The sequence below is a fragment of the Salvelinus fontinalis genome, chromosome 3, assembly GCF_029448725.1.
Source record: "Salvelinus fontinalis isolate EN_2023a chromosome 3, ASM2944872v1, whole genome shotgun sequence".
NCBI lineage: Eukaryota > Metazoa > Chordata > Actinopteri > Salmoniformes > Salmonidae > Salvelinus > Salvelinus fontinalis.
The window spans coordinates 49976945-49997443 of NC_074667.1; the positions used below are offsets into that span (position 1 = coordinate 49976945).

Below are 20499 nucleotides of genomic sequence, written 5' to 3' on the forward strand. Positions count from 1 at the left end.
TCCAGACGCTACTTCCCCCGCTGTTTAGCCAGAGAGAACATCGCTTGTGATATTGATGAGGTGCTGTGGCCAGACCCAAATAGGATACAGGATGCACCCTAATTGTTTTTTTCTTTATAGAAGCAATCCTATTTGTTTATCTTCTACTATATTTGTTTTGTCTGTTACTGTTCATCCTGAAATCTGGATGAAAATACCATGTTTTGAGAACCAAATACATTACATTTTTCCCCCCTTGCATTTCTGTTTATAGTGTAAATATATACTGAATATGCTTAAATACTGTATATATTTGTGCACATGTACATGTGAATGCTATGACAAACTGCCGTGGACTCCACTGCACACTGAACATGCAAAAGACACATGATAGTAGTGGTTTACATTTGTCACATCCGTGTGTAGTTGGCGTGTATAAGAGCTAATCATTTGAAGGTTTGTATGTAGAGTTTTGATGCAAAAGCACAATTTTGAGTAGAGTTAAAATTAGTTTTGAATTAAGTGTTTGGTTTTGCAAGAGGTGGGTGTGTGTGTGTTGGGGTTTTGTGGGTAGAGTCTCGAGAAAAGGAGCCATAGTTTCAGAATTCAGGTGTAAGCAATTGTCAAAAACTGTAACTGGGGTTGGACCCCGGGAAGATCAGCTAACGTTACGACGTTGGCTAATGGGGATCCTAATAAAAATTCAAATTCTTGAGTATTTCAAAATACCCCAGTATACTGCAAAGACGGTATACCGCCAAAGCCAGACATAATCGTGGCTATGTCTCTGCTCATGCTGCTGTTTTGATCATTTGTTTTTAGATGAACTAAAGGAGCAGTAGAATGAGATTATGAAAGAGACCAAGAAGTGGTCACATGGGAACTAATCGGGTCTTTCAGTCAGTTCTATTCACTGGAAGTTTCACTTGTCTTCTGGAGTCCTATATACTTGGTGGAGAATATTTGATGTACTGTATGACTAATCGTGCTTTATCTCACACTAGTCTTGTTCCAAGAAATGTTCCTCCTTCAACCATGTCCTCTGAAGAGTTAATATACCCTACATAGGGATTTACTGTATATAGTTACATATAACTAGACCAAAACTAGACATTCCAGTAAAAATCCCACCTAAGTATTCATTTCACTAAGTATTACTTCCTTGAAGGTCACAACTGTTTCATTTGCATATTCCTTGGTAATATATATGGTGACATTTGACTGGAAATGTATGTCACCCAGCCCTCATTTTTTCCTGTCTTGTTCCAGTAACTACTCCTTCTTCATTGGTTTACTTTCAGCGTTCCTTGTGTCTGCATGTTACTGTGTGTCATCCATAAAGACATACCACATGTAGCTACTATATTATTAACACAGACCTAAAATGTGACATCCCAGTTGTATATTTATGCTTTCTCTGGCCCTTTAATTCCAGCACACAAGCGTAATATTTACATGAGAGCCTAATCTAAATAGCACAACTGAGGACTCCAACACACAGAAACCTATTCTATCAGTGGTCTGTCCAAGTGGATGTCTCTGACTCCCCACTCGAGGTCCATAGTCTGCATGTTGGTCATGTTTAATTTTTACAAATGACAACTAGCCTGCCTATAGTATGCTGCCCCTCTCCACTGTTCCCCTCCATCTCCCTCTTTCCCCTCTCTTCTCCTATTTTCTCTGCCCACTCTCTCCCCAGATGCATTTGCAAATGTTTTCCACTCTCTCTGGGGAGACAACAGCTCTCTTTTACAGCACTGTATGTGTAAATGGCTGCCTGTCTACAATAGAGCGCAAATTGAATTGCTATGTGTATGCTGGTATTTTACAGTGTTTTCAATGTACTACTGTGAGCTGTTTGACCGCTGGCATTGAGTCTATAGTTGCTTTTCGACTGGTTGCCAGGTTGATTCCAAAGTCTACTTCCTGAAGCTGTGTGCGTGCGTGCGAAGGAAGACTGGGAGAGTTTCACTCAACTGTTTTACCCCTCTTGACTTCAGGCTGCTCAAACTACTCTCCTTCAGACACAGAGACACCAGATCCAAGCCAGACAGTGTGGACATGTTAATCGATTTAGAACTAAACCAGCTCAGACAGTAACCCTACATAGAATGGTATTGGAGGAAAACCAGTCTACAAACATGGACCAGTTTATTTTAATGTAGCCTAATGAAACCAGAAGTTCTGACTTCAGTCACATCTACCAGTCGTCGTGAGCTGAAAGCCACAAGGTGTTCTAGACTACCTAGTTAACCCAGGTAATGACATGAAATAATGTTAAAATGAGCATGAAAACAAAGCAGTGTCCTCAGATTTTTTACTTTTTACAACCAAGGGCACTCTGTACCACTATGGCAGTACATTGGCAGTGCATACATACACTGCTTGCTGAGAAGTTAAAGGATAAGACCATATCATATCCTTTGCTAATATCACATGTACACAGAGTACTACACTATTGTAACACTAGAGCTTTGAAATGAACAGCCACAGGACAGCCAAGTGGCTTGAGTCATGCGATGTAACCTTAGTTGGGTTACAAGGGAGTAGTACTTCTCTGAAAATACTGTTTGTTAATCCACATGATTATGCTCACAAAGACTCAAAAGAGGAAAGTAGGGTAGTTATGACACAAAGCTCATAAGAAAACCACTGTGTGGGAATTTTTGAAGGAATTCTGTGGGATTTCATGACTGCTTGGGGGATTATGATGTAGGCTAATTCTGCCTTAGCAAAAGAGGCATGCTAAAGAGGCATGCTAACTCATACGATCTGTAGCTCTGCTCCTCAGATTTTCCGTTCTGATATAAGAAGGTAGTTCACCACTCACTCTCCATTGGTCCTGTTTCATTATGCAAGACATGGATTCCACAAAATCTAGTGGAAGAACAAGAGGTGTCATAATCCCAGAAACTACATGAAATTCTTTTAAAAGCAACTGAAGAGGACGGCTGTCACCTTTTGAAATTGTTGGGAGCAGTAAGCTGAGCGAGCAGCCTTACTGGACTTACCAGTTCACATTTATTCAGCCAAAGTTATGGATCCTTTGAAGGTGTGCAGCCTGTCATATGAAAACAAAGCATGTCGGGCCTTGGGCCAATCGAGATTACTATAGCTCCCGCCCTGGGCTAATCATTGTAATGTTGTAAATGCCAGATCTCTATGGCAAGACTCATCGTTCACCCATGTTTTGTCAAATTCTGGCCAGCAGGTAGCCTCGGTTAGAGCGTTGGGCCAGTAGCTGAAAAGTTGCTGGTTTCAATACTAGAGCTGACAAAGTGAAAATAATCTGTTTCTGTGCCCTTGGGCAAGGCAAATTGCTCCAGGGGCGCTGTACAATGGTGACCCCTGACCGTGACCCCACTCCCTGCGGTTGTCTCAGGGCGAGTTAGGATATGCAAAAAAATGAGTTTCCGTTACACACTTGTGTGTAACAGGACAAAAATAAGCACCCCCCCCCCCCCCCCCAAATTATTGTAATTCTAAAATTGGGCCAGTGCTATCTGAGATATCGCATGTGACTAACCTACTAATGGTCGGAAACAGATCCACAGTCCGCTCCCTGATTTTATCGCAGGGCACAATTAGTAGTTAGTGTAGCTTTGGGGGCATATGAGCAACATTGTCAGGCCTTTTGTGGTTCGTAAGAACGTCAAGGTCACAAAAGCGTGCTGGCCATGGTCCTCTGCTGCATATCCAGTCAGCTGTGCTAACACTCCGTTCTGAGAGCTCACAGACCTCATCACGGTGTTGTTTCCTCTCCTCTATGATGCTCCTGGTCTCTGCTCCGGTAGGTGTTCTATATCACTATATCAGCAAAACCGACCTCAACCTTTTTGGGTCAGATATGGAAGGCTCTTGCAGGAGTAGGGATCTGGTTGGCCTCATTACCCAAGGAAGGACCCCTAGGACTGCATCTCAATGTTCTGAGCTGTGTCTGTCTATATCAGCCAGAAAAACAAACGCATGTAAAGGAGCAGGGTGGACGGACACTATTAGCGGAGGGGAAGGAAATGCCAGCGCACCAGATTTAGAACACTCCCTCTCAGGGAATTAATATGTCATGTGAATCTGATCCCATTGATTTTTCTGTCTGATTCTCTCCTTTTTTCTCGCTGGCTTATATTGCTCTCACACAGTTTGCGGAACGGGAGAGGGATTTTCTTCTGAGTCTTTCATAACAGTCTCTCTTCCCTCTGTGATGTCTTGATGAAGGGCTTTATTTCAGCATTAGCACGGCGCGTGACAGTGGGTAGCTTCCACTTCCTCTGTATTTCCTGTCTCTTTGGCAATCGCTGCCCACAGCTGTGTCTACTTCTTGTTTTTAGGATATGTGTTGTGTAAGAGTGTGCTGTGTGAATTTATGTCTGTATTTCATAATGATAATCCTGACGGTGTCTATGTTTTACAGGAGGCTGCTGGATGACTGGTCACCATGTCTCCCTTCTTACGCATAACCTTTAATGCGTTTGATGTGGGCGTCTTGCCACCCCTGACTGATGCTCCCTTCTGTGCAATTAAGATGAAGGAGTCCCTCAGCACTGGTCAGTAGCATTACCCATGGGGTACTACTCAGTGGTGGGGAAAAAGTACCCAATTGTCATACTTGAGTAAAAGTAAAGATACCTTAATAGAAAATTACTCAAGTAAATGTGAAAGCCACCCACTAAAGTACTACTTGAGTAAAAGTCAAAGTATTTGGTTTTAAATATACTCAAGTATCAAAGTAAATGTTATTGCTAAAATATACTTTTATTTCTTATACTTAAGTATAAATTATTTCAAATTCCTTATATTAAGCCAACCAAAAGGTACCATTGTCTTGTTTTTTTACATTTACGGATAGCCAGTGACACACACCAACACTCAGACATCACTTACAAACGAAGCATGTGTGTTTAGTGAGTCCACCAGATCAGAGTCAGTAGGGATGACCAGGGGTCTTCTCTCTCCCTCCCTTTCACACGTAGACAAACACTTTGTCATGCACATGTGTAAGCTGCTGTAGTAGTGGTGGTGTTGTAACCTGTCTCTCTCTCTCTCCAGAGCGGGGGAAGACCCTAGTCCAGAGGAAACCCACCATGTACCCTGCCTGGAAGTCCACTTTCGATGCCCATATCTACGAGGGCCGTGTCCTCCAAGTGGTTCTGATGAAGACCGCAGAGGAGCCATTGGCCGAGGCCACGGTGGGCGTGTCCGTGCTGGCTGAGCGCTGTAAGAAGGGCAACGGCTGTGCTGAATTCTGGGTAGACCTGCAGCCTTCTGGGAAGGTTCAGATGGTCGTACAGTTCTTTGTGGAGGACACAGACACAGCAGGTAGTAAGCCAAACAAACAGGCTCTCAATCTAGCATTTACTGTTTATCTCTGTCGCTCTCTGTACTCTCCAGCACTCAAACACACTGGCTACAGAGAGTAAACAGTGGCCTCCAGGCTGCCAGGCCAGCTTGTCACATGGCGCTCAGCCCAGCAGCCATACAGGCCCTGGAAGGAGGATTGTGTGTATCTAGGAGCTGGCATAGGACCCAGACCCAGGGGAAATCTGTATGTTAGAGTGTCCCAGTCAGGCTGTACCTGCTCTGGGTCGGCCCAGGGTAGGATAGGGGGTAGGCTGGAGCAGCATCCATCATACCCCCCTCTCTCTGCAGCTTTCCTGAAAAGCAGCTCAGACTGGTATTTTTAGGCCTGTTTGTCTGATTAACCCTCTCTCCCCGACTGTCACCAGCATGTGTCCAGAGTTGGCAGGTGGGAGCATCTCCTCTCTAACATATTTCCTCCTTGCCATCTCATTCCTTTGACTGGTGTGTATGTTTAGTCTCCCGTTTTCTCATTAGTCTCCTGTCTTTTCCTCCATCTTCCCATTTGTGTCCTCCTGCCTCACCCTCTTTTGTGTCTTCTCACAGTCCTCATTTCAGTTTTATTTTCTTTGTTTACCTCTCTCACGCCTCTCTCTTTGTTTTCTTTCCATGACCTTTGACCGAGTCCCCTTGGCTTGTGTCAAATATGGTGAATAAACAAGATTGTTTACTCAGGCCATTCACTAATGACAAAAATTGTCATGGTTCCTGTCTGTGTAAGTAGGCTTTCCCTCTCTTGCGTGAAACCAGGGTCTCATTTGCAAGGGAGCCCCATGAACATACAATACATAATATCAATACAATACATACAACAAGATTATTCAAAACAAACACCTTTCACGTATCACCTCCCTTAAACTCCATCTAAACGTTCCCGTGTGAACTGGCAGTTTCTCCATAATATCTGGCATGCTCACTTGAAAGAGGGAACAGCTGGCTCTGGTGTACTTATTGTCCTCGCCCCACCCTGAAAAATTAGTCAGTGCGATGTATCTCTCTGGGGCACCCCCTCTGCGGGCCGGGGACAAGTAGATCAGAGTGGCCCTCCCCGATCAGCAAAAGATTTGGGAGCAAAGTATCTCGCTTTTCTCTTCTATCTCTGGTTTGCATCAGCTGCAGCCACATTTTGCAGAAGGCCATTCTCACTGTTTACTCTGAAAGTCAAACAATTGTGACCTGACCTCATTGTTTAGATGACTTTTCCTTAATCTTCCTCAATTTGATGATTTGATGTTTAAAGAGATTCTCCAGTACTTTTGCATAATTTTTAGCCAGTAGTTCTGAAAGTAGCACTCTCGAGCCAAAAGTGTCCCCTGAAAATGTCACATTTTATGTCACATATGTGCACCAAAAGTCATTGTGCTCTCTCACTCTGCTGTGTGTGCATCTTGCTAGCTGTCACTCAAATGGTGAGGGGCTGAAGTTTATTGGCTAGAACTCTAATTGCTAGGGGGAGAGACCTGAAAATAGCTGTGCAGCAACGCTCCCCATCCCAGACAGGGCTTGAGAGGATCTGCAGGGAAGAATGGAAGAAACTCCCGAATTACAGGTGTCCCAAGCTTGTAGTTTCATACCCAAGAAGACGAGGCTGTAATCATTGCCAAAGGTGCTTCAGCAAAGTACTGAGTAAATGGTCTGAAGAATTATGTAAATGTGATATTTACTCCTTTTTTTATACATTTGCAAACATTTCTAAAAACCTGTTTTTACTTTGTCGTTATGGGGTATTGTATGTAGATTGATGGGCGGGAAATCGATTTAATACATTTTAGAATATGCTGTAATACTTTCCGAATGCACTTTATGAACTACACATTGACACATCCAGCCCAAAGCAGGAGGATAACAAATACTTAGTAGTCGCCAAAGTTCCAGAGCATGTCTTTAATAAGCAATCATCTCTAATGCTGAGATATCTGTGTACACGGGCAATAATTTATGTGGGTTTAGAATATAACAATGTAGATACTGGGCACATTATTATGTTTTGCAGTAGTGTAAAGTACTTAAGTATTACTTAAGTTGTTTTTTTGTGTTTTTGTATTTTACTTTACGGTTTTATATTTTTTACTACTTTTACTTTTACTTCACTGCATTCCTGTAATGATGTACTTTTTACTCCATACATTTTCCTTGACACCCAAATGTACTCGTTACATTTTGAATGTTTAGCAGGACAGGAAAATGGTCCAATTCACACTTATCAAGAGAACATCCCTGGTCATATTGTCTCTGATCTGGCACTCACTAAATACACATGCTTTGTTTGTAAATTATGTTGGAGTGTGCCCCTGACTATCCGTAAATTTAAAAAAACACAAGTTGTATGGTTTGCTTAATATAAGAAATGTAAAATTATTCTTACTTTTGATACTTAAGTATATTTTAGCAATTACATTTACTGAAGTATATTTAAAATCAAATACTTTTAGACTTTTACTCAATTAGTATTTTACTGGGTGACTCAGTTTTACTTGAGTCATTTTCTATTGTTTCAAACTCTTTTTCACCAAGGTACCATTTTTAGCTCACAATGTAACACACTATCTAATAATATCACCCACAGCAGACCCAATGGTATATGATTGAGTACATAGAATAATTAATTGTAATATTGTCATGTGTGCCGAGCAGCGTTTAAGTCGAACGTGAAGGGGCGTGAAGAGGAGGACGGGGCGATGACACTGACCCGAAGGAGAGGAGCCATGAAACAGGCCAAGGTCCACTTCATCAAGAACCATGAGTTCACAGCCACCTTCTTTGGACAGCCCACCTTCTGCTCTGTCTGCCGGGAGTTTGTCTGGTGAGAGACGCAGACCACCCCATCCATACACCACCGTGACCACCACACTGACCATGACAAAGACCGTTGAGCTTTCAACCTGTTTTACAAGTGTCGTTTTGCTACACAATGTTATTATGCCTTGGCTTAGCAGTTAACCACAGTACAGTCGACTGATTACCCCAAAACCAGCCCCCCATGCGGTCTCTAAGTAGACCAATTAACAGCTCTAATTGATCCATAACTGGAGCAGTCTGTCCAACAATAACAGTAAGACTGGCTGGCAGTGCCTGTTCTGTGAGCAGTGTGAGTTGCTGTCTGGGGAAAACCCACAGGGTGTTGCTGCAATGTTCCAACAATGTCAGCACAATTACTAGTGCAGGGCTGCCCCCTTCCTGCCAGAGAAGAAAGTTGTTATTGGTGCCTTATGGTGACAGGTTGTGCAAAAGATGAATGAATGTCTCTCCTCTCATTCTGTTGAACTACCATTTGTTTATTGTCACTGTCAATACTTTATATTGAGATATTCTTACTATCTGTCAGTATGCCTTTTGGGAGAAGTGCACAACGATTAGTAATTTATTGTATGAATCTTCACCCTGTTTTTCTTTCCAAACAGGGGATTCAACAAGCAAGGCTACAAGTGCAGACGTGAGTGTCTCTGACCCCCTTGCCGTTAAAGTTTTTCACTATATGGAAGTTGTTTTGGTGCTTGGAGTGAAACATCCAAAGCGTTCACTCTGCAATAATTTACTCCCAAAATATACACGCATTTCTCATATCAATAAGTGAATATCTTAACTAGCAGCTTTCCCTAATGTGGCTTAATCTCTGTCTCAGAATGCAACGCCGCCATCCACAAGAAATGTATTGACAAAATCATCGGGAGGTGCACAGGAACAGCAGCCAACAGCAGAGACACTATGGTGAGCAACATGACCTCACTTCCCAAAACATATAAAAAACCTGGAGATAATACTGTGTGGCCAATTGGCACCATGTAATCTACTGTAGATGGTGTTTGAAGATCAGTTTTCTATGGAGTGATTCCCTTGATTTTATATGTTGACTAGGGTTGTAATTTTTCCATGTTGTTTTCTCTGATCGCATCGGAGTCATGCAGCTGTGCGAACTGTTCCACGTTATTCTACACCTCTCAATAGGCAAGACGAGACACTTTCAGGGAGGTCAAATTAACAGCTATCAGAGACCAGGAGAACTGTGTCAGGCAAATCAATAGGCTTGTGTTTAAAACTGAACAGTGGTGCTTCATTCCAGCTGTAATTTAGCTAAGATTTCAAAAGGCGCTCGCACATCTGAGCTCTGACAAAGGCTGTGAGGCCGATACATAAAGCTTATTAAAGAGCAGTGATACTATCAAGAGCCGTGTGTGGGTTCCTTCTTTTTTCTCATTTTATTCAGCTGTAATTTAGCTAGCACGGGACCAAAGTAGCCAGTATGGTGCCAGTGGATTCAGCATAGGACAGTTATTACCAGTAGTGGAGCACTTTTGACTAGTGTTGCAGCCATGAAGTACTAGAAAGACTGATAGTATTTGCAGCAGTGGGATCAGCTCTATAGCACCTGTGGCAGTTAGGATAGAGAGGCCTTCTCTTCAGAGGTTAGAGGTGAACCTGTTCCCTGTCTGCAGCCTGTATGGGAACAGTACAGGTGGAGTGGTTGGCAAGTCAGTGCTGTGAGGTTGGAGTCAGTCCACAAGTTAACTGTGTAGGTGTGTGCCCCTGTCCCCTCTCTCTTGCTCCCTGTGGGGCACCATGAGGAGGTTCAGAAGGGCTGTGAGGCCCCACAGACACCCATTTTGGGGGGGGGTCAGTGCCCATGGGTACTATGGACTAGCTCATTGATGACAGGAGCTCTGTGTATCCACAGTTCCAGAAGGAGCGCTTTAAGATCGACATGCCACATCGCTTCAAGATCCACAACTACATGAGCCCTACCTTCTGTGACCACTGTGGCAGTATGCTCTGGGGAATGGTCAAGCAGGGCCTCAAGTGTGAAGGTAGGTGTGAGGCCGCCATCTCTGTCTCTGTGTGTCTCTCTCTCTCTCAATTCAATTTCAATTCATGGTGCTTTCTGGCATGGGAAACATGTTTACATTGCCAAAGCAAGTGAAATAGATAATAAACAGAAGTGAAATAAACAATAACACATTTACAGTTAACATCACACTCACAAAAGTTCCAAAAGAATAAAGACATTTCCTAAACGTTATCTTAACCGCCATCAATAAGAAACAATACTGTGCAGCCGTATTCATTGACCTGGCCAAGGCTTTCGACTCTGTCAATCACACCATCCTCATCGGCAGACTCGATAGCCTTGGTTTCTCAAATGATTGCCTCGCCTGGTTCACCAACTACTTCTCTGATAGAGTTCAATGTGTCAAATTGGAGGGCCTGTTGTCCGGGCCTCTGGCAGTCTCTATGGGGGTGCCACAGGGTTAAATTCTTGGGCCGACTCTCTTCTCTGTATACATCAATGATGTCGCTCTTGCTGCTGGTGAGTCTCTGATCCACCTCTACGTAGACGACACCATTCTGTATACTTCTGGCCCTTCTTTGGACACTGTGTTAACAACTCTCCAGATGAGCTTCAATGCCATACAACTCTCCTTCCGTGGCCTCCAATTGCTCTTAAATACAAGTAAAACTAAATGCATGCTCTTCAACCGATCGCTGCCTGCACCTGCCTGCCCGTCCAGCATCACTACTCTGGACAGTTCTGACTTAGAATATGTGGACAACTACAAATACCTAGGTGTCTGGTTAGACTGTCAACTCTCCTTCCGGACTCACATCAAACATCTCCAATCCAAAGTTAAATCTAGAATTGGCTTCCTATTTCGCAACAAAGCATCCTTCACTCATGCTGCCAAACATACCCTCGTAAAACTGACCATCCTACCGATCCTCGACTTCGGCGATGCATTTACAAAACAGCCTCCAACACTCTACTCAACAAATTGGATGCAGTCTATCACAGTGCCATCCATTTCGTCACCAAAGCCCCATATACTACCCACCATTGCGACCTGTACGCTCTCGTTGGCTGGCCTTCGCTTCATACTCGTCGCCAAACCCACTGGCCCCAGGTCATCTACAAGACCCTGCTAGTTAAAGTCCCCACTTATCTCAGCTCGCTGGTCACCATAGCAGCACCCAGCTGTAGCACGCGCTCCAGCAGGTATATCTCTCTGGTCACCCCCAAAGCCAATTCCTCCTTTGGCCGCCTCTCCTTCCAGTTCTCTGCTGCCAATGACTGGAACGAACTACAAAAATCTCTGAAACTGGAAACGCTTATCTCCCTCACTAGCTTTAAGCACCAGCTGTCAGAGCAGCTCACAGATTACTGCACCTGTACATAGCCCATCTATAATTTAGCTCAAACAACTACCCCTTCCCCTACTGTATTTATTTATTTATTTAGCTCCTTTGCACCCCATTATTTCTATTTCTACTTTGCATATTCTTCCACTGCAAATCTACCATTCCAGTGTTTTACTTGCTATATTGTATTTACTTCGCCACCATGGCCTTTTTTTTGCCTTTACCTCCCTTATCTCACCTCATTTGCTCACATTGTATATAGACTTATTTACACTACTGTATTATTATTATTATTATTTAATTTTTTATTTTTCTCGGGGGGTGGATCAGCTTAATATTGCGGAAAGAATGTTGCTTCCAATGTAATTGTCTGCATCATTTCCAATCCCCCATATTTTTGGGGGTAAATATATATATCATTTCACGTATGCCTACATATATACATACACATACCTACATAGACATACATACTTTTTTTAAAGAGTATACCTTTATTATTATTCCCCGCAAACCCTACCACCGATCCCCCAATTGGAGTAAACTGATAAACATTTCTGTTATTACCTTCAATTTATACATCTTATACACATTTTACAGACACAGTCTACTTTATAATAGTTCTCTCTTGTTTGTTCTTAGTCCTTCCTCTATTTCTGTTGTCCATCCAGTTTGATTTCCACTTGTAACTGTGCTATTTCACAATGGCACAGTTACAAGTGTATTATTACTGTATAATTGACTGTTTGTGTTTGTTTTACTCCATGTGTAACTCTGTGTTGTTGTATGTGTCGAACTGCTTTGCTTTATCTTGGCCAGGTCGCAGTTGTAAATGAGAACTTGTTCTCAACTAGCCTACCTGGTTAAATAAAGGTGAAATAAAAAATAAAAAATGTCATATTATGTTTATATACAGTGTTGTTACGATGAGCAAATAGTTAAAGTACAAAAGGGAAAACAAATGAACATAAATATGGGTTGTATTTATTTACAACGGTGTTTGATAGAGAGAACAATCTTCAATCCACACAATATTTTAACTCTGCCTCTTATTTCTTTCCCTCAATTTTCTCCCAGCTACAATCTTACTCTTCTCTCCTCTCTCCTGTTAGACTGTGGCATGAACTCCCATCACAAATGTGAGAAGAAAGTGGGAAATCTCTGTGGAATCAACCAGAAACTCCTGGCTGAGGCCCTCAACCAAGTTAGCCAAGTGAGAAAGACAGGGGCACATGGTCATGCCCACATTCTAACATACTAATGTATTTTATGGAGTCATGAGTGCACATTCATAACCTTATTGTAATAGCATTATACCTCTTCAGAAATCCACAAGACGGTCTGAATCCAACAGCTCTGAGTCAACGGACATTGGAATCTACCAGGACTTCAACAAAAGCCCAGGAGTGGGCCCTAGTGGTAAGTAGCTGTCACTGCTGCAGTTGGGAGCACATGTTATTCTGCAGTAAACAATATTTTGGTCCTTAACAATGTAGGTCTTTAGTTCTCTTTCGTTTTTTGTGGGTCTTTATGTGTGTATGCATCTATTGACATTATGCCCATCTCTTTGTGTGTGTGTGTGTGTGTGTGTGTGTGTGTGTGTGTGTGTGTGTGTGTGTGTGTGTGTGTGTGTGTGTGTGTGTGTGTGTGTGTGTGTGTGTGTTCAACAGAAGGCTATGAGAAGCTGTGGGAGGGAGGTAAGGGCCCTGCCTCAGCCAGCATCACCCCCAAGACCCGCCTCACCATTGACAGCTTTGTGTTCCACAAGGTGCTGGGCAAGGGCAGCTTTGGCAAGGTACAGTACAACCACTGCTACATTCCTCATGCTCATGCCACTGACACCCATGCATACAGACTCAATGGCCTTCAAACACATCACTTGTCTAAAAGGTTTGTCTAAAAGGTTCCAAGGCACTCTTCAACTGCTGAGAGCCAACTTACTGTAGTGGTTTAGTTAGTATGTGACCCGTGTTATTATCTGTTGTTGGAGTAGCTACAGTGCATCCGGAATGTATTCAGATCCCTTTTTCCACATTTTGTTACGTTACAGCCTGATTCTAAAATGGATTCCATAAGAACATTTTCTCATCAATCTATACAAAATACCCCATAACCTTATTTACATAAGTATTCAGATGCTTTGCTACGAGCCTCGGAATTGAGCTCAGGTGCATCCTGTTTTCATTGATCATCCTTGAGATGTTTCTACAACTTGATTGGAGTCCACCTGTGGGAAATGTAATTGATTGTACATGATTTGGAAAGGTACAGACCTGTCTATGTAAGGGCACACAGTTGATAGTGCATGTCAGAGCAAAAACGAAGCCATGAGGTCGAAGGAATTGTCTGTAGAGCTCCGAGACAAGATTGTGTCGAGGCACAGATCTGGGGAACGGTACCAAAATGTTTCTGCAGCATTTGAAGGTTTCCACAAACAGTGGCTTCATTCTTTCTTAAATGGAAGAAGTTTCGAACCACCAAGACTCTACTTAGAGCTGGCCGCCCGGCCAAACTGAGCAATCTGGGGAGAAGGGCCTTGGTCAGGGAGAAGACCAAGAACACGATGCTCACTCTGAAAAAGCTCCAGAGTTCCTCTATAGAGATGGGAGAACCTTCCAGAAGGACAACCATCTCTGCAGCACTCTACCAATCAGGCCTTTATGGTAGAGTGGCCAGACGGAAGCCACTCCTTAGTAAAAGGCACATGACAGCCCACTTGGATTTTGCCAAAAGGCACCTAAAGACTCTGACAATGAGAAACAAGATTCTCTGGTCTGATTAAACCAAGATTGAACTCTTTGCCCTGAATGCCAAGCATCACGTCTGGAGGAAACCTGGCACCATCCCTACGGTAAAAGCATATTGTGGCAGCATCATTTTGTGGGAATTATTTTCAGCTGCAGTTACTGGGAGACTAGTCAGGATCGAGGGAATGATGAACGGGGCAAAGTACAGAGAGATCTTTGATGAAAATCTGCTCTAGAGCGCGCAGAACCTCAGACTGGGGCGAAGGTTCACCTTCCAACAGGACAATGACCCTAAGCACACAGCCAAGACAATGCAGGAGTGGCTTCGGAACAAGTCTCGGAATGTTCTTGAGTGGCCCAGCCACAGCCTGGACTTGAACCCCATCGAACGTCTCTGGAGAAACATGAAAATAGATGTGCCTCAACACTCCCCATCCATCCTGACAGAGCTTGAGAGGATCTGCAGAGAAGAATGGGAGAGCTTGTAGTGTCATACCCAAGAAGACTCGAGGCTGTAATCGCTGCTGAAGGTGCTTCAACAAGTAAAGGGTCTGAATACTTATATAAATGTGATATTTCATTTTTTTACGTCTTATTAAATAGCAAAAATGTCTAAATTCATTATGGGATGTGTGTAGATTGATGAGGGGAAAAACAATTGAATCAATTTTAGAATAAGGCTGTAACCTAACAAAATGGCCTGCTCTGGTCTGATAGTTTAGTATGTTCAACGTGAGTATTCGGCTGTGCTGTATCACCTCTCCTGTGTGGTGCTCCAGGTCCTGCTGGCTGAGCTGAAGGGGCGAGGGCAGTACTTTGCTGTGAAGGCCCTGAAGAAAGATGTGGTTCTGATGGATGATGATGTGGAGTGTACCATGGTGGAGAAGAGAGTCCTGGCCCTGGCCTGGGACAACCCCTTCCTCACACACCTCTACTCCACCTTCCAGACCAAGGTGAGACCCCTACCCCTCTCCATAGCTTTATCTTTCATTAGGATTTACCGTCCTCCATCACTACCTCCACACACACAGCACTCCTGGAACAATTGTATATCAGACTGATGTGTGTCACTCGACTTGGGTGTTTAGACAGTAGTTTAACTGATAGGAGTGTGTGTGTGTGTGTGTGTGTGTGTGTGTGTGTGTGTGTGTGTGTGTGTGTGTGTGTGTGTGTGTGTGTGTGTGTGTGTGTTACCAGGAACACCTGTTTTTCGTGATGGAGTACCTGAATGGAGGAGACCTGATGTTCCACATACAGGATAAGGGTCGCTTCGACCTCTACAGAGCCACGTGAGTGACAGACTACAGTGTTAACTCACTATCCACCAGACACGAAGTAGTTATTTACTTAGAACTCACCCACGACAGTTCTATAGCAGGTTAATGGCAGACTGTAGGCCTTTCGTAGGGATGATGCACCAGAAGTAATTTGCCCTCTACCACTCTTCTCCCCCAGGTTCTACTCAGCAGAGATCATAATTGGACTGCAGTTCCTCCACTCCAAAGGAATAATTTACAGGTGAGATCAATGAACTTTTATGGTCTCGTCTGGCCTTGCACTTGATTTCCCTTATTCATCCCTGTACTAGCGCTTAGTAGATGGATCATCCCCTCCCTTCCCAACCCTTCCCTGCTACAGGGACCTGAAGCTGGACAATGTGATGCTGAACAGAGACGGCCACATTAAGATCGCTGACTTTGGGATGTGCAAGGAGAACGTGTTTGGAGAGAATCGGGCCACAACTTTCTGTGGGACGCCGGACTACATCGCACCAGAGGTGTGTGTGACTGTGTCTGTGCAGGATAGGGTATTGTAGGATTCTGTTTGTAAAGCAATTTACACTCTCTGTCCTGTATTTGTAAGTCTGTGTTTTGATCCTGACTGTAGAAGATGACTCTTAACATTGTCCATGTGTATGTCTGTCCATCCTCAGATCCTGCTGGGACAGAAGTACACCTTCTCCGTGGACTGGTGGTCGTTTGGGGTACTGGTGTATGAGATGCTGATTGGCCAGTCGCCGTTCCAGGGTGATGACGAGGATGAGCTGTTTGAATCCATCAGGATGGACGTGCCTCACTACCCTCGCTGGATCACCAAGGAGGCTAAGGACCTGTTGGAGAAGGTGCAGCTGCTGCTCATTCTCTTCTCTCACTAACTCCCCACACAGCCTTGACCTCCTTTTCACAATGTTGTGTGCCTGTAAGTCTGTGACAGTGGGTGGCAGATTGGTGTCCACTAGTAAACAATGCAATCAGTCTCGCAATTTCACCTGACTTTCATCAACACCTAGCCATGCACACAGACATTCACACACCTAGACTTACAGAGAAAGACAGGCATTGGAATGACACAATGTTTGTTGCCTGTGATTAAAAGGTTATTTTCCCTTACATATGCAAGCAATGTTTCCACACCCTTGTTACCTTGCTATTATATCCCTCTCAAACCTGGCCATCTACACACTCACAAGCTTGCACACATGCAGGCACAAAAACACACACCTTAAATCCAAGCTGGATGCTTGTCCCAAAGCTGTTGCGTGTCTCTGTTCCCCATCCCTAGCTGTTTGAAAGAGACCCCAGTCGCAGGCTAGGTGTGGTGGACAACATCCGTGGCCACTCCTTCTTCAAGACCCTCAACTGGCCTGCCCTGGAGAAGAGAGAGGTGGACCCCCCCTTCAAACCTAAAGTGGTACGATCTGGTTCTCTGGCTTATAATGGAACTGTGGCTAGTGAAACTCACACCCTAATGCTCTTTTCAGATTTGTTTACACCATATTAATTGTTTATTTGGAGTTGTGTTGTGAATGGTGTCATTGGTCTCTTGTTGAACTGACAGCCCTTCTCTGCCAATCACAGAAAGGCCCCAATGACTGCAACAACTTTGACCGGGAGTTCCTGAGTGAGAAGCCCCGCCTCTCCCACACGGACAAGAACCTAATCGACTCTATGGACCAGACAGCCTTTGCAGGCTTCTCTTTCATCAACCTCAAGATGGAATGCAATATGGACAAATGAAGGCACAACAAGATTCTCCCATCTCTTCATTCCAACCGCACCATTATAAACGCATAGGAAAGGGAGGAGGAGGAGGGGGAAACCAGTGTTGCATTTATCTCTGTGGTGGTTCCTTCAATAATGGTGTCTTTATTTTCCTTGGGATCAAACCTTGAATCAATCCATGTACTGTACTTTATCCCCCAACATACATCAACACACTCATTCACACACACCCCATAGCTCAGGCAGTTGTTTAGTATTGTCCATGCTGGGATGTCAGGGGTCAAATGTGGCTCTCTCACACACCCGTGTGCTCTGTATGTCACTCTTTCCCATCCCATCATTCACATAATTGTTTTGTGTGTGTGTTTTTACTGTCCTTGTGGGTACCAGAAGTCCCTACAAGGATTGTAAAACAAGGATAATTCAGACAAGTGAGGACATTTTGCTGGTCTTCACAAGGAAAAATGCTATTTTAGGCTTAGGGGTTAGGGTTAGAATTAAGGTTGGGGCTAGGGGTTAGGAGTTAGGAGTTAGGGTTAGGTATAGTTTGGGGTTAAGGTTAGATTTAGGGGTTAGGGAAAATAGGATTTTGGATGGGAATCAAGTTTTTGGCCCCCACAAGGATAGCAATATAAAAGTGTGTGTGTGTGTGTGTTGGAGCACTCACTTACTGTGCATAAATGCATGCATGAATGAATATGTGAGTGACAGCATGAATCTCGAGTATATTTTAAATGTTTTATAATGAAAAGAACGTTTATACTTTTTCAGGTGCGAATTCCGTACCCTATGGAAGGTAAAATTAATTCAATTGAAAGGGTGATAATAAACAAATTATAGAACACCCAAGTTACAGGACCAGTAGAGGATGCACAGATTTATACAGGCATGGATAGTCTCTCACCTTTGTCTGCCCATCCACATGATATAAAATAAGGATTTGTAAATGGTACTGCCGCTTCCCCACTCTCCGGAACAAACCAGAGCTACTCTGAACAAACCACAGCTACTCTGATTCAGATCTGCGTTACAGTAGTGTGAAATGGAGTGGGACATCATACTGGAGGGAGTCAATGTAATGGTACTCTGCAGTCATTCGTCTGAAGGTTATGGGTGTGTGTTGGGGGGGATTCCTTTAGCAAAAGGATGGATAAATTGGGTCTTGTGTTACTTGAATGTAGGTATTTTAAAAAGCAAATAATAATAATAATATGCTGTACGTTAAATTAAAATGGTATGTGTATTGCCTTCAGAAAGTATTCACACCCCTTGACTTTTTCCACATATTGGTGTTAGAGCCTGAATTTAAAATTGGTTAAATGTATATTTTTGGTCACTGGCCTACAAAAACAATAACCCATTATGTCAAAGTGGAATTGATTTTTTAAAACATTTTTACAGATTAATTAAAAATGAAAAGCTTATGTCTTGAGTCAATAAGTATTCAACCTCTTTCTTATGGCAAGCTTAAATTAATTCAGGAGTAAAATGTGCTTTTCAAGTCCCAAGTTGCATGGACTCACTTTGTGTGCAATAATAGTGTTTTTAACACAGTCATAAAAGATGACCTCATCTCTGTACCCCACACATACAGTTATCTGTAAGGTCCTTCACTGAAGCAGTGGATTTCGAACCCAGATTCAACCTCAAAGACCAGGGTGGTTTTCCAATACCTTGTAAAGAAGGGTACCTATTCATAGATGGGAAAAAAAGACACTGAATATTCCTTTGAGCATGGTAAAGTTATTACACTTTGGATGGTGTATCAATACACCCAGTCACTACAAAGATAAAGGCATCTTTCCTAACTCAGTTGCCAGACAGAAAGGAAACTGCTCAGGGGCCAATGGTGACTTTAAAACAGTTACAGAGTTTAGTGGTTGTGATAGGAGAATACTGAGGATGGATCAACAACATTATAGTTACTCTGCAATATTTACCTAATACACAAAGGGAAAAGATGGAAGCCTGTACGGAATAAAAATATTCCAACCAGGCTCTAAAATAATACTGCAACAAACATGGCAAAGCAATTCACTTCTTGTCCTGAATACAAAGTGTTTGTTTGGGTCAAATCCAATACAAAACATTTCTGAGTACCACTCTCCATATTTTCAAGCATAGTGGTGGCTGCATCATCTTATGGGTATATGTGTAATCGTTAAGGACTGGGGAGTTTTTCAGGATAAAATAGAAATGGAATGGCGCTAAGCACAGGCAAAATCCTAGAGGAAAACCTGGATCAGTCTGCTTTCCAACAGACTCTGGAAGATTAAATTCACCTTTCAGCAGGACAATAACATAAAACACAAGACCACATCGACACTGGTTGCTTACCAAGAAGACAGTGAATGTTACGGAGTGGCCAAGTTACAGTTTTTACTTAAATCTATGGCAAAATCTATTGCAAAACCTGAAAATGGTTGTCTAGCAATGATCCACAACCAATTTGACAGAGCTTGAAGAATTTTGAATAGGAATAATGGGCAAATGTTGTACAATCCAGGTGTGGCATGTTCATAGAGACTTACCCAGAAAAAGACTCATAGCTGTAATCGCTGCCAAAGGTTCTTCTACAAGGTATTGACTCTGGGGTGTGAATACTTATGAACATTTCTGTACTTCATTTTCAATTATTTTGAAAACATTTCTAAAAAACATATTTTCACTTTGTCATTTTGTGTTGTGTGTAGATGGATGAGAAAAAAATATTTAATCAATTTTCAATTCAGGCTGTAAGACAACAAAATGTGGAGTAAGTCAAGGGGTATAAATACTTTCTGAAGGCACTGTATATTGCTCTAAATAGTTACAATATTTGGTGACGTAAGGATATACTATTTTTTACTGTCTTCATATTTTACATCTGATTATAAATAAACAGATATTTAACTCTAAATTGTTGTCCAGAAAATATCAATATTGTAGGCTACTGATAATTGTTTGTCCTTCTATTCTCCTTGTAGGCTTAGTCAGTGGTTAGTTTAGTTTTTATTCCCTGGCATGATGTTTTCCCATTTTGCAAAAATGTAGGCACTTTTTGATTATTTGTTTTCACAATTTTACTCCTCAGATGCACTTTCACAGGCGGGTGGCCTATTAACTGGTTACAATAGGACTTTGGCTAACCTGCCATCTAGCGGCCAGGTGCTACAATTACTATTCATCTCTTCATTGTGTCCGAGCCTCCAAGGCCGACGACATTCATGCAGTGCGCAACGGGAGTGTCCTCCGAGTCCGCTCTCTCTCTCTCTGGCATCACAATATAGGTTCACTGCACTCTTCTACAA

General features: G+C 42.9%; 1 protein-coding gene across 1 annotated transcript in view; it reads left to right on the forward strand.

Annotated features, from left to right (window-relative positions):
- Positions 1-18633, forward strand: part of LOC129851045 (protein kinase C delta type-like) — a 40518-nt gene extending 21885 nt beyond the window's left edge. The window contains exons 2-17 of the mRNA XM_055917214.1: positions 4391-4523; positions 5026-5295; positions 7969-8137; positions 8736-8767; positions 8957-9042; positions 10007-10136; positions 12573-12673; positions 12786-12879; positions 13131-13255; positions 14987-15160; positions 15405-15496; positions 15663-15725; positions 15846-15984; positions 16141-16329; positions 16770-16898; positions 17066-18633. Coding sequence (XP_055773189.1) covers positions 4415-4523; positions 5026-5295; positions 7969-8137; positions 8736-8767; positions 8957-9042; positions 10007-10136; positions 12573-12673; positions 12786-12879; positions 13131-13255; positions 14987-15160; positions 15405-15496; positions 15663-15725; positions 15846-15984; positions 16141-16329; positions 16770-16898; positions 17066-17224 — 2061 coding nt within the window. The 5' untranslated portion in view covers positions 4391-4414 and the 3' untranslated portion in view covers positions 17225-18633. The remainder of the gene's footprint in view (positions 1-4390; positions 4524-5025; positions 5296-7968; positions 8138-8735; positions 8768-8956; positions 9043-10006; positions 10137-12572; positions 12674-12785; positions 12880-13130; positions 13256-14986; positions 15161-15404; positions 15497-15662; positions 15726-15845; positions 15985-16140; positions 16330-16769; positions 16899-17065) is intronic.
- Positions 18634-20499: the final 1866 nt, after the last annotated feature.